Source organism: Cherax quadricarinatus, chromosome 79 (assembly GCF_038502225.1).
Source record: "Cherax quadricarinatus isolate ZL_2023a chromosome 79, ASM3850222v1, whole genome shotgun sequence".
NCBI lineage: Eukaryota > Metazoa > Arthropoda > Malacostraca > Decapoda > Parastacidae > Cherax > Cherax quadricarinatus.
Window position 1 is genome coordinate 2409582 of NC_091370.1, and position 14385 is coordinate 2423966.

The window sequence follows — 14385 nt, forward strand, 5'->3', positions numbered from 1 at the left end:
GCAGCACACTCCACCAATATTCAAAACTCTAAACCTACTCACCATTCAAAACATCCATACTTATTACAGCACCTACTACATTCATAGAACACTTAATTCTGATATAAACCCTCCCCTCAAATGTCTCCTTACCAACCTCAACAGAACACATGACCATAACACAAGGCACAGATCACTCTTTGATGTTCCTCGAGTCCATCTCACGCTATGCAAAAACTCATGCACATAAAAGGCCCTAAAATCTGGAATTCATTACCTGTGAATATAAAAGAAACACTGTCTGTTTATAAATTCAAGTCTCTTCTCAAAAATCACTTACTCACCCACAACTAAATAAATACTGAATATTTGTATCTCATTAATTGTATCATAAATGTTTCTCATTATTTTATTCTATAAATGTCTAACCTGTGACCCAATCAAACTTTATTTTTTAAAAAAACCATACCCCGGCCGGGATTGAACCCAACACAGTAAATGACCATATGACCTGTCTTTGTAATACTCATTTGTGCTAAATTGTTATCTGTTTACAATAATGTTTTTACCACTGAATATATCATTGCTTAGTTAATCTTAAGTTAATTTTAAGCCTGCTCATAATGCTCTGCATACAAGGAGCTTTGGCATGTTGCACTGTAATAACTTTGTACTTCACTGTATCATGTTCAAATTAATAAATAAATAAAATAAATAAATTCATGCAAGCCCATTTTCTTTGGTATACGTACGGTAAATATGCTGAATTTACATTAATATTTATGTTACAAAATTATTAAATAATATTTTTCTTAATACTTAGCATTAAAATGTATACAAAATTATATATTGCCATGAAAAAAGCCAAAAAAATATAGCAAATTTGCAGGGGTTTCTGTCTGATACAGTAACACAACAAATAACTCTTTTGAATAGACTAACTACACTGTTTTTTGGTCCAAAATGTAGTAAAATAGTATATATTACCATTACAGGTTGTTGTCTGTTGCCAAGAGTGAACTGTAAACCTCGCGGTGGGTTTCCTGATGACTGCTCAAAACAGTGACCCTCCAGGAGTAGGTGTTCCAGCTCAAACTCGCTACACAAAAAAAAAAAAAAACGTGCAAAGATCTTATTCACAAGCCAGAATAAAAAGAAAACAAAATTATTACATCCCCTGAAGCCAGTTCGATTTTGTCTGACAGATTTTTTAAATAACACAATTTTATTAACAATGAAAAATATTAGTACTGGCCAAAGGGAACTCTCAGCTTATGAACGTATCTAATATTGTACTTATTCCTACACAATTATTACACATTTTCTTATCCTCTTTCCCTCTATATAAAGGAACCTCACATGCTTTATGATAATCTCTGTCCTCACACACATTAAGGAAAAGCAAAAGCCACTACAAGAGTTAACCTGCTTTCATTATATCATTATATGCATTCAATCCAAGGCAGGGTGTCCTGGAAAAGAAGAAAGCTATAAAGCTTTTCTTCTTCTTTACATTTAGTAATTTATACAGGACTTACTAGCCCCTTGCTCCCAGCATTTTAGTCACCTTTTACGACAGGCATAACTTACAGAGGAAGGATTCTTTTCCACTTCCCACATGGAGAAAGGTGACTCACGAAATCGTAATGTCATGATTGCAAACAAATCATACCACGGGTGGGGTTTGAACTCGCGGTCAGAGAGTCTCAAAACTTCAGACTGTTGCGTTAGCCACAGGGCCAGCTAGCTTCAATAAGATTCATCCAACTAGGTATATTTCTACACCATAGGAAGGTTAGCATAGGCACCACCGTGTCAACAAATGCAAGGTTTTGCAGACGAATATCCCGCTAGCATGGCCATGACAAACTCTAGCTCAAGTCCCCTCAAAGCCATTATCATGGCCCAGTGGCTAACGTGACGGTCTGGAGTTTTGAGACTCTCTGATCAAACCCCACACGTGGTATGGCTTATGGATATGGAGAAAGGTGCTTTAACGTTATTAAATCAAAAGGTGCACAGAAAAATTTTTTAAGAACATGCCGAACTTTCATTGACTTCCTTCACCTTCATGGATGCCACTTGGCTCATTCATACTCAAAAAAAAGGTATTAAGCATGACTTGCAAGCTAACATTTTCAAAGTTTCAAAATAATGTTTTCTCCATTTAATCATTAGCACAATTCCTAAAAAAAAAAAAAAAAAAAAAAAAAAAAAAAAAAAAAAAAAAAAAAAAAGTACTACCGTCCTGCCAGATGACTGTGAAACAAAAACCTGTAATTGTTTTGCATGATGGTAGGATTGCTGGTTTCTTTTTCTGTCTCATAAACATGCTAGATAACAGGGATATCTTGCTACTCCTACTTACACTTTGGTCACACTTCACAGACACGCACATGCATATATATATATACATACATCTAGGTTTTTCTCCTTTTTCTAAATAGCTCTTGTTCTTTTTTATTTCTTCTATTGTCCATGGGGAAGTGGAAAAGAATCTTTCCTCCGTAAGCCATGCGTGTCGTATGAGGCGACTAAAATGCCGGGAGCAATGGGCTAGTAACCCCTTCTCCTGTATACAATTACTAAAAAAGAGAAGAAGAAAAACTTTATAAAACTGGGTTGCTTAAATGTGCGTGGATGTAGTGCGGATGACAAGAAACAGATGATTGCTGATGTTATGAATGAAAAGAAGTTGGATGTCCTGGCCCTAAGCGAAACAAAGCTGAAGGGGGTAGGAGAGTTTCAGTGGGGGGAAATAAATGGGATTAAATCTGGAGTATCTGAGAGAGTTAGAGCAAAGGAAGGGGTAGCAGTAATGTTAAATGATCAGTTATGGAAGGAGAAAAGAGAATATGAATGTGTAAATTCAAGAATTATGTGGATTAAAGTAAAGGTTGGATGCGAGAAGTGGGTCATAATAAGCGTGTATGCACCTGGAGAAGAGAGGAATGCAGAGGAGAGAGAGAGATTTTGGGAGATGTTAAGTGAATGTATAGGAGCCTTTGAACCAAGTGAGAGAGTAATTGTGGTAGGGGACTTGAATGCTAAAGTAGGAGAAACTTTTAGAGAGGGTGTGGTAGGTAAGTTTGGGGTGCCAGGTGTAAATGATAATGGGAGCCCTTTGACTGAACTTTGTATAGAAAGGGGTTTAGTTATAGGTAATACATATTTTAAGAAAAAGAGGATAAATAAGTATACACGATATGATGTAGGGCGAAATGACAGTAGTTTGTTGGATTATGTATTGGTAGATAAAAGACTGTTGAGTAGACTTCAGGATGTACATGTTTATAGAGGGGCCACAGATATATCAGATCACTTTCTAGTTGTAGCTACACTGAGAGTAAAAGGTAGATGGGATACAAGGAGAATAGAAGCATCAGGGAAGAGAGAGGTGAAGGTTTATAAACTAAAAGAGGAGGCAGTTAGGGTAAGATATAAACAGCTATTGGAGGATAGATGGGCTAATGAGAGCATAGGCAATGGGGTCGAAGAGGTATGGGGTAGGTTTAAAAATGTAGTGTTAGAGTGTTCAGCAGAAGTTTGTGGTTACAGGAAAGTGGGTGCAGGAGGGAAGAGGAGCGATTGGTGGAATGATGATGTAAAGAGAGTAGTAAGGGAGAAAAAGTTAGCATATGAGAAGTTTTTACAAAGTAGAAGTGATGCAAGGAGGGAAGAGTATATGGAGAAAAAGAGAGAGGTTAAGAGAGTGGTGAAGCAATGTAAAAAGAGAGCAAATGAGAGAGTGGGTGAGATGTTATCAACAAATTTTGTTGAAAATAAGAAAAAGTTTTGGAGTGAGATTAACAAGTTAAGAAAGCCTAGAGAACAAATGGATTTGTCAGTTAAAAATAGGAGAGGAGAGTTATTAAATGGAGAGTTAGAGGTATTGGGAAGATGGAAGGAATATTTTGAGGAATTGTTAAATGTTGATGAAGATAGGGAAGCTGTGATTTCGTGTATAGGGCAAGGAGGAATAACATCTTGTAGGAGTGAGGAAGAGCCAGTTGTGAGTGTGGGGGAAGTTCGTGAGGCAGTAGGTAAAATGAAAGGGGGTAAGGCAGCCGGGATTGATGGGATAAAGATAGAAATGTTAAAAGCAGGTGGGGATATAGTTTTGGAGTGGTTGGTGCAATTGTTTAATAAATGTATGGAAGAGGGTAAGGTACCTAGGGATTGGCAGAGAGCATGCATAGTTCCTTTGTATAAAGGCAAAGGGGAAAAAAGAGAGTGCAAAAATTATAGGGGGATAAGTCTGTTGAGTGTACCTGGTAAAGTGTATGGTAGAGTTATAATTGAAAGAATTAAGAGTAAGACGGAGAATAGGATAGCAGATGAACAAGGAGGCTTTAGGAAAGGTAGGGGGTGTGTGGACCAGGTGTTTACAGTGAAACATATAAGTGAACAGTATTTAGATAAGGCTAAAGAGGTCTTTGTGGCATTTATGGATTTGGAAAAGGCGTATGACAGGGTGGATAGGGGGGCAATGTGGCAGATGTTGCAAGTGTATGGTGTAGGAGGTAGGTTACTGAAAGCAGTGAAGAGTTTTTACGAGGATAGTGAGGCTCAAGTTAGAGTATGTAGGAAAGAGGGAAATTTTTTCCCAGTAAAAGTAGGCCTTAGACAAGGATGTGTGATGTCACCGTGGTTGTTTAATATATTTATAGATGGGGTTGTAAGAGAAGTAAATGCGAGGGTCTTGGCAAGAGGCGTGGAGTTAAAAGATAAAGAATCACACACAAAGTGGGAGTTGTCACAGCTGCTCTTTGCTGATGACACTGTGCTCTTGGGAGATTCTGAAGAGAAGTTGCAGAGATTGGTGGATGAATTTGGTAGGGTGTGCAAAAGAAGAAAATTAAAGGTGAATACAGGAAAGAGTAAGGTTATGAGGATAACAAAAAGATTAGGTGATGAAAGATTGAATATCAGATTGGAGGGAGAGAGTATGGAGGAGGTGAACGTATTCAGATATTTGGGAGTGGACGTGTCAGCGGATGGGTCTATGAAAGATGAGGTGAATCATAGAATTGATGAGGGAAAAAGAGTGAGTGGTGCACTTAGGAGTCTGTGGAGACAAAGAACTTTGTCCTTGGAGGCAAAGAGGGGAATGTATGAGAGTATAGTTTTACCAACGCTCTTATATGGGTGTGAAGCGTGGGTGATGAATGTTGCAGCGAGGAGAAGGCTGGAGGCAGTGGAGATGTCATGTCTGAGGGCAATGTGTGGTGTGAATATAATGCAGAGAATTCGTAGTTTGGAAGTTAGGAGGAGGTGCGGGATTACCAAAACTGTTGTCCAGAGGGCTGAGGAAGGGTTGTTGAGGTGGTTCGGACATGTAGAGAGAATGGAGCGAAACAGAATGACTTCAAGAGTGTATCAGTCTGTAGTGGAAGGAAGGCGGGGTAGGGGTCGGCCTAGGAAGGGTTGGAGGGAGGGGGTAAAGGAGGTTTTGTGTGCGAGGGGCTTGGACTTCCAGCAGGCATGCGTGAGCGTGTTTGATAGGAGTGAATGGAGACAAATGGTTTTTAATACTTGACGTGCTGTTGGAGTGTGAGCAAAGTAACATTTATGAAGGGATTCAGGGAAACCGGCAGGCCGGACTTGAGTCCTGGAGATGGGAAGTACAGTGCCTGCACTCTGAAGGAGGGGTGTTAATGTTGCAGTTTAAAAACTGTAGTGTAAAGCACCCTTCTGGCAAGACAGTGATGGAGTGAATGATGGTGAAAGTTTTTCTTTTTCGGGCCACCCTGCCTTGGTGGGAATCGGCCGGTGTGATAATAAAAAAAAAAAAACATGCTTGTCTCAAAAGCATAAAATTACTACAATATTTAACAAAATAAACTGAAACTTCACTATGTCTCTACAAATATTCAAATGACTCCATACCTGTGAACTCCAGCCTCTACGGACTCCAGCTTGATATTATCCAGATCATAGATCGAGTGGATCACCTCCACCAACCAGTTTTCTGGAGCATGATAATTCAGAGTAAGAATGGCTGATTCTGGGAGGCCGGTGAACCTAGCATGAGGTCCAGCTGTTAATTCACCAGCATCTGAAAACTGCGGTTCCGGTTCAAGCACGTAACGGTAGAAACTGTAAAAGATCACAATCTTTATTATTTAATTATTGTCTATTAATACCATAAAAAGTATATTAACATAATCTGTATTGCTACTGTTATACTCATGAAAAATGTTAAACCCTTGAAGGTCGAGACCCCCAATCTGAAAATTCCCCACAGGGTCCAAGAACTTTACAAAAAAAAAAATTTATTAACTTTTCTTATGAAATGGCAGAGAATCCTTTTATGAAAGTAATAAAACAAAAAGTACAAAATTTGATCAAAAACTGACGAAATTACACTCGTGAATTTTGCTGTGTCAGCGATATTTACACATCAGCTATTTTGCTCACTCTGAGTCCTATTTTTGGCCAATTACATTGTTCCATTAGACCAAATTCTTAGTTATTTTGCTAGTACATGTTCCATTTTATTGAGTGAGCACAAGAAATTGCCCAACCAACTATTTCAAATTAGGTCAATTTCACACAAATTTCAACATATGCCAATTTCAAAATAGGGTCCAGAATAAACAATGCAGACATTCCTGGCACTAAAATGACATTTTTTTCTGTTCATTAGTTATGTTTTCAGGCTTTACACATTTTGATTTTTTATTCACACAAATAATTTTAATTCACACATAAAAATAGAAGAGTTACTTTTATGCAATATTGTAATAATGTATAAATAATATCAGTGCATCCATGAATGCATATTAGACCCACCTGCTGACGTGTACTGGACGCGTGACGTGATTTGTTTACTCTTGAACATCAGCAAAAACAAACATTTTCACAACTTTGAGCTCAACTTCAAGTTATTGTTAGTCCTAAAACCCATCAAAATCTTATCAATTTCTGTAATATATCTTTCATTCTATCAAATGAGACCAAGAAACTGAGAATACAACCATAAAAACCACATGAACATGTGTCGCAAATTTGTTTTAAACCAAATACATGATAGCAGTTTTTTCCTCATTATGCACTGCATACCGCAGGATTTTTTTTAATATGGAGCACACTTACCGCATAGGCCCAAATTTACCTCTGACAGCATATCTGAGTGAGCTGAGCTCATCACACAGAACTACGACACAGACCCCTCAAAAGGTTAAACTAGTGTGGCTTATTCAGCAATATTTGGCAAGAGCACAATAACTGAGGGTGAGAGATGCATGTATTGAGTGAAGAACATCAGCATATGAGGAGGAGGGTGAGGGGACACAGATTATGTAAAAAATCAGTTAAGAAATCAAAGAGAATGATCACTGAAGGTGGGACTGTCAGACTGGGGTGCAGACAGACAAGAGAGTGAACCTGATTTGTAGATGACATATATATAAAACTGGGATGCTTAAATGTGCGTGGATGTAGTGCGGATGACAAGAAACAGATGATTGCTGATGTTATGAATGAAAAGAAGTTGGATGTCCTGGCTCTAAGCGAAACAAAGCTGAAGGGGGTAGGAGAGTTTCAGTGGGGGGAAATAAATGGGATTAAATCTGGAGTATCTGAGAGAGTTAGAGCAAAGGAAGGGGTAGCAGTAATGTTAAATGATCAGTTATGGAAGGAGAAAAGAGAATATGAATGTGTAAAATTAAAGAATTATGTGGATTAAAGTAAAGGTTGGATGCGAGAAGTGGGTCATAATAAGCGTGTATGCACCTGGAGAAGAGAGGAATGCAGAGGATAGAGAGAGATTTTGGGAGATGTTAAGTGAATGTATAGGAGCCTTTGAACCAAGTGAGAGAGTAATTGTGGTAGGGGACCTGAATGCTAAAGTAGGAGAAACTTTTAGAGAGGGTGTGGTAGGTAAGTTTGGGGTGCCAGGTGTAAATGATAATGGGAGCCCTTTGATTGAACTTTGTATAGAAAGGGGTTTAGTTATAGGTAATACATATTTTAAGAAAAAGAGGATAAATAAGTATACACGATATGATGTAGGGCGAAATGACAGTAGTTTGTTGGATTATGTATTGGTAGATAAAAGACTGTTGAGTAGACTTCAGGATGTACATGTTTATAGAGGGGCCACAGATATATCAGATCACTTTCTAGTTGTAGCTACACTGAGAGTAAAAGGTAGATGGGATACAAGGAGAATAGAAGCATCAGGGAAGAGAGAGGTGAAGGTTTATAAACTAAAAGAGGAGGCAGTTAGGGTAAGATATAAACAGCTATTGGAGGATAGATGGGCTAATGAGAGCATAGGCAATGGGGTCGAAGAGGTATGGGGTAGGTTTAAAAATGTAGTGTTAGAGTGTCCAGCAGAAGTTTGTGGTTACAGAAAAGTGGGTGCAGGAGGGAAGAGGAGCGATTGGTGGAATGATGATGTAAAGAGAGTAGTAAGGGAGAAAAAGTTAGCATATGAGAAGTTTTTACAAAGTAGAAGTGATGCAAGGAGGGAAGAGTATATGGAGAAAAAGAGAGAGGTTAAGAGAGTGGTGAAGCAATGTAAACAGAGAGCAAATGAGAGAGTGGGTGAGATGTTATCAACAAATTTTGTTGAAAATAAGAAAAAGTTTTGGAGTGAGATTAACAAGTTAAGAAAGCCTAGAGAACAAATGGATTTGTCAGTTAAAAATAGGAGAGGAGAGTTATTAAATGGAGAGTTAGAGGTATTGGGAAGATGGAGGGAATATTTTGAGGAATTGTTAAATGTTGATGAAGATAGGGAAGCTGTGATTTCGTGTATAGGGCAAGGAGGAATAACATCTTGTAGGAGTGAGGAAGAGCTAGTTGTGAGTGTGGGGGAAGTTCGTGAGGCAGTAGGTAAAATGAAAGGGGGTAAGGCAGCCGGGATTGATGGGATAAAGATAGAAATGTTAAAAGCAGGTGGGGATATAGTTTTGGAGTGGTTGGTGCAATTATTTAATAAATGTATGGAAGAGGGTAAGGTACCTAGTGATTGGCAGAGAGCATGCATAGTTCCTTTGTATAAAGGCAAAGGGGATAAAAGAGAGTGCAAAAATTATAGGGGGATAAGTCTGTTGAGTGTACCTGGTAAAGTGTATGGTAGAGTTATAATTGAAAGAATTAAGAGTAAGACGGAGAATAGGATAGCAGATGAACAAGGAGGCTTTAGGAAAGGTAGGGGGTGTGTGGACCAGGTGTTTACAGTGAAACATATAAGTGAACAGTATTTAGATAAGGCTAAAGAGGTCTTTGTGGCATTTATGGATTTGGAAAAGGCGTATGACAGGGTGGATAGGGGGGGCAATGTGGCAGATGTTGCAAGTGTATGGTGTAGGAGGTAGGTTACTGAAAGCAGTGAAGAGTTTTTACGAGGATAGTGAGGCTCAAGTTAGAGTATGTAGGAAAGAGGGAAATTTTTTCCCAGTAAAAGTAGGCCTTAGACAAGGATGTGTGATGTCACCGTGGTTGTTTAATATATTTATAGATGGGGTTGTAAGAGAAGTAAATGCGAGGGTCTTGGCAAGAGGCGTGGAGTTAAAAGATAAAGAATCACACACAAAGTGGGAGTTGTCACAGCTGCTCTTTGCTGATGACACTGTGCTTTTGGGAGATTCTGAAGAGAAGCTGCAGAGATTGGTGGATGAATTTGGTAGGGTGTGCAAAAGAAGAAAATTAAAGGTGAATACAGGAAAGAGTAAGGTTATGAGGATAACAAAAAGATTAGGTGATGAAAGATTGAATATCAGATTGGAGGGAGAGAGTATGGAGGAGGTGAACGTATTCAGATATTTGGGAGTGGACGTGTCAGCGGATGGGTCTATGAAAGATGAGGTGAATCATAGAATTGATGAGGGAAAAAGAGTGAGTGGTGCACTTAGGAGTCTGTGGAGACAAAGAACTTTGTCCTTGGAGGCAAAGAGGGGAATGTATGAGAGTATAGTTTTACCAACGCTCTTATATGGGTGTGAAGCGTGGGTGATGAATGTTGCAGCGAGGAGAAGGCTGGAGGCAGTGGAGATGTCATGTCTGAGGGCAATGTGTGGTGTGAATATAATGCAGAGAATTCGTAGTTTGGAAGTTAGGAGGAGGTGCGGGATTACCAAAACTGTTGTCCAGAGGGCTGAGGAAGGGTTGTTGAGGTGGTTCGGACATGTAGAGAGAATGGAGCGAAACAGAATGACTTCAAGAGTGTATCAGTCTGTAGTGGAAGGAAGGCGGGGTAGGGGTCGGCCTAGGAAGGGTTGGAGGGAGGGGGTAAAGGAGGTTTTGTGTGCGAGGGGCTTGGACTTCCAGCAGGCATGCGTGAGCGTGTTTGATAGGAGTGAATGGAGACAAATGGTTTTTAATACTTGACGTGCTGTTGGAGTGTGAGCAAAGTAACATTTATGAAGGGATTCAGGGAAACCGGCAGGCCGGACTTGAGTCCTGGAGATGGGAAGTACAGTGCCTGCACTCTGAAGGAGGGGTGTTAATGTTGCAGTTTAAAACTGTAGTGTAAAGCACCCTTCTGGCAAGACAGTGATGGAGTGAATGATGGTGAAAGTTTTTCTTTTTCGGGCCACCCTGCCTTGGTGGGAATCGGCCAGTGTGATAATAAAAAAAAAAAAATAAAAATATATATAGCCTTAAAATAATTTCATGGGCATAAGGAAGTCTTCCTAATCCAGAAGCTAGTAGAACAAGAATCTATATCTATAAACTGAGGATATAAACTAACAGCTGCTAAAAACAATAGAATGGTTTACAATTATAGTGCCACCACTGATAATAATAGTGCTTTCAGGAGATTAAAAAAGAGAATTTGTAGAGGAGCTAAAGTGAACATTGAAAAGAGAATGACAGTGAGGGGAAGAAATAGAGGCAAGCAATATTGGACATGAAATATTTAGAAGTGAAAACCATATTTTCAGGAATGTAAAGTGCATCCCTTCCCCCTTCATAAAAGTCTCAACAAATCACTCTGCATCTTAAATGCTCCAGATCAGGAACATACCTTTGATATACCTTTGAAGAGTTTCGAGAGTGTCTCTACTCTATGAGCCCAGCCATGGGCCAGGCACGTCTGGTGCTTGCCTGAACAACCAGGCTGTTGCTGTTGGAGGCCCACTGCCCCACATACCCATCACAGCCTGGTTGATCTGGCACCTGTTGAAGATACTTCTCCAGTTACCTCTTAAAGGCTTCGACACTTGTTCCAGCCATGTATCTGATATCTTCTGGTAAGATGCTAAATAGTCTGGGACCCCGGAGGTTGATACAGTGTTCCCTTATTGTCTCCAACACACCCCTGCTCCTCACTGGGTTTATTTTACACTTCCTCCCATACCTCTCACTCCAGTATGTCGTTATGGCAGTGTGTAGATTTGAGACCAGGCCCTCAAGTACTTTCCAGGTATATATTATCATGTATCTCTCCTCCGCTCCAGTGAGTACATGTTCAAGATTTGAAGGTGTTCCCTGTAGTTTAGGTGCTTTACTGGCTCAATGTGAGCCGTAAACGATGTGTGTATTTGTTCAGCTCCGATATTTCTCCTGCTTTGAACAGGGTCATCAGAACTGAGCAATATTCCAAGTGAGGGAGCACTAGTAATTTGAAGAATATCACCATCGGCATTATTTCCCTCGTTTTGAAAGTTCTCAATACCCACCCTGTCATCTTCCTGGCTGTCGTGATCTTTGTCTTGCTATGATCTTTAAAAGAAAGGTTAGCTGACATAATTATTCCCAGGTTTTTTACGTGTTCCTTTCGTAATATTTGGTGACCCTCTTGAGTTTTGTATATAGTGTTCCTTTTGAGTTCTTCATTCTTTCCATACCTAAGCAGCTGGAACTTATCACCAGTGAATGTCATATTGTTCTCCACTGCCCACTGGAAAACCCTGCTTATGTCTTTTTGTAATTTTTCAGTGTCCTCTACCATAGTAACTTTCATGTTTATTTTAGTGTCATCTGCAAATGATGATACAAAAGTTTGCCAGGTGTTTTTATCTATGTCTGCTATGAGGATGAGAAACAGCAGAGGTGCCAGGACAGTGCCTTGAGGGACTGAGCTTTTGACCTCGCTGATGCTGGATCTTGCCTTGTTCACTACCACATTTTGTGTTCTGTGTGTTTGGAACCTGAAAATCCATCTGCCTACCTTCCCCATAATGCCCCTGGCCCTCATTTTGTGTGCCATCACTTTATGATGACATTTGTCAAACGCCTTTGCAAAATCTGTGTAAATCATATAAATGTTTTGGTTGTCTTCCAATCCCTCCGTAATTCTGTCATAACGGTTCAGCAGCTGTGACAGGCATGATCGTCCTGCTCTAAAACCATGCTGGTTCGGGTTATGCTGGTTGTGCTGGTTCATGAAATTTGTAATCTGCCGTCTCATCACTCTTTCGAACATTTTTATCATGTGAGAAGTTAGGGCTACTGGTCTGTAATTTTTAGCTAATGCTCTACTATCTCCCTTATGCAAAGGAGCTATGTCTGCACTCTTTAAGGCCTCCGGTATTTCACCTAGATCTAAGCTCTTCCTCCAAAGAATGCTAAGTGCCCATGCTAATGGTACTCACATGGGTAAGCTTGGGTTACTGGCAAGTTGTGGATAGTGCTGAAGTACTGGTAAACAGAACTCTAAACCTCCCTTCAAAACTGTTTTCTAGATTACTTTAGAGTGATTAGAAACTATCATAAATTATAATTTACACGTATATAAATATACAATATATTACTTTTCTACACACACTTTACATACATGGAATACCTAGTAATCTTATTCCCCTATAATTTTTACAATCTCTCTTGTCCCCCATCCCTTTATATAAAGGAATTATACATGCTCTCTGCCAATCCCTAGGTACCTTCCCTACTTTCATACATTTTTTTGAACAAAAGTACAAACCACTCCAAAACGACATCCCTTCCCCCTGCTTTTAACATTTCTGTCATGATCCCATCAGTTCCAGCTGCTTTACCCCTGTTCACTCTACCTAATTCACGCAACTCCCCCATACTCAAATCCAGCTCTTCTTCACTCCTAAAAGATGCTATACCTCCCTGGCCAGTGCATGAAATTACTGCCTACCTTTCTTCATCAACATTTAACAGTTCCTCAAAATATTCCTGCCATCTTCCCAATACCTCCAACTCCCCATCTACTAACTCACCCATTTTGTTTTTAACTGTCAAATCCCTTCATTCCTTAGCCTTTCTTAACCCTTTCACTGTTGAGATCCTCTGCTCACAAACTTGCTCTCAGTGTTGAAGAATTTAAAAAAAAAAAATCTTATGAAATGATAGAGCATTTTTCCCAATGGTAATGACACCAGAAGTACAAAATTTGATGGAAAACTTGAAGAATTACACTCTCACAAAGTGATCTACGCGATATTTATGCATCAGCAATTTTGCCCAATTTGAGCCCTATTTTCGGTCAATTCCATTCTTCCAGTCAACCAAACTCATAGCTATTTTGCTAGAAGTCCTTTTGTTCTATCAATTGAGTACAAGAAACTGCCCATTTACTGATTTCAACTACCCAACAGAGTGATCAGATATTGGTGACATCTCGTTTGTCATGCCACCAAAATGCTATGATGTCATTGGCAGTAAACACCTGTATCTCTTCATCGCGAGTGCTTGCGTTGAACCTGGGCATATGTTTACGATTAGAACGCACTGTGCTACACACATGTCATGTTCCCTTGCAAGAAATCACTGAGTAAAGGGCTTGTGTACCAGTTATTAGTATGTAATGTATGCCCCTTACCAAGATAAGGTGCCATCATGCTACTCACTACGTCACCTGAGATACCCAATAACATCCTGGTATCTTTCAATGTTTTACTTCCTGTGTATACAACAATATCCAATACCAGGGCACGGTTTGAACGACAGTCTACCTTTGAACAAAATCAAAGGCTTGTCAATTACAAGATTCCTGAATGGATAAAAGTACATGTTGAACTTTTGTTTCCGATACATAAAAACATTTCTAATCTTGTATAACCTGTCACTTCTGTCAGGCCTGGTTTTGTCAGAGAAGTGCAAAATATGTAACAGTAAGATAAACCTGTTCACTGGAATGATTTCACTGAAGACTGGGGTACAAATTAGCCAATCTGTGGACCAATATGACTTTATATTATGCGTATACACATGAGGCATAAGCATTATTGTTGCAAAAAGCATATACATTTCTGCAACAGTTGCCTCTTTCCACTGGTGTAATCTTGACTGTGGTGATATGATCGTATTTGCCATGGTGTACTCAAAATACTTGTTACTTTCCCTGACAATAGTTTCCATCAAGGGCTGGTCAAAGAATAGTTCAAAGAATTCCAGTTCATTTGCAGTGTTTCCAAGGGGACAAGTAGATAGAATTCCACTTTGAGAGTCATCAAACTGGTGGGGCTTGGGAACAAAGTT

The 14385-nt window shown here is 39.5% G+C and overlaps 1 protein-coding gene across 1 annotated transcript in view; it reads right to left on the reverse strand.

The window, feature by feature from the left end:
- LOC128702725 (UDP-glucose:glycoprotein glucosyltransferase 1) overlaps window positions 1-14385 on the reverse strand; it is a gene marked incomplete at its 5' end in the record, with an annotated part of 261894 nt that overhangs the window by 105929 nt on the left and 141580 nt on the right. Inside the window, 2 exon segments of the mRNA XM_070101800.1 lie at window positions 967-1078; window positions 5869-6078. Of these exon segments, the coding sequence (XP_069957901.1) occupies window positions 967-1078; window positions 5869-6078 (322 nt within the window).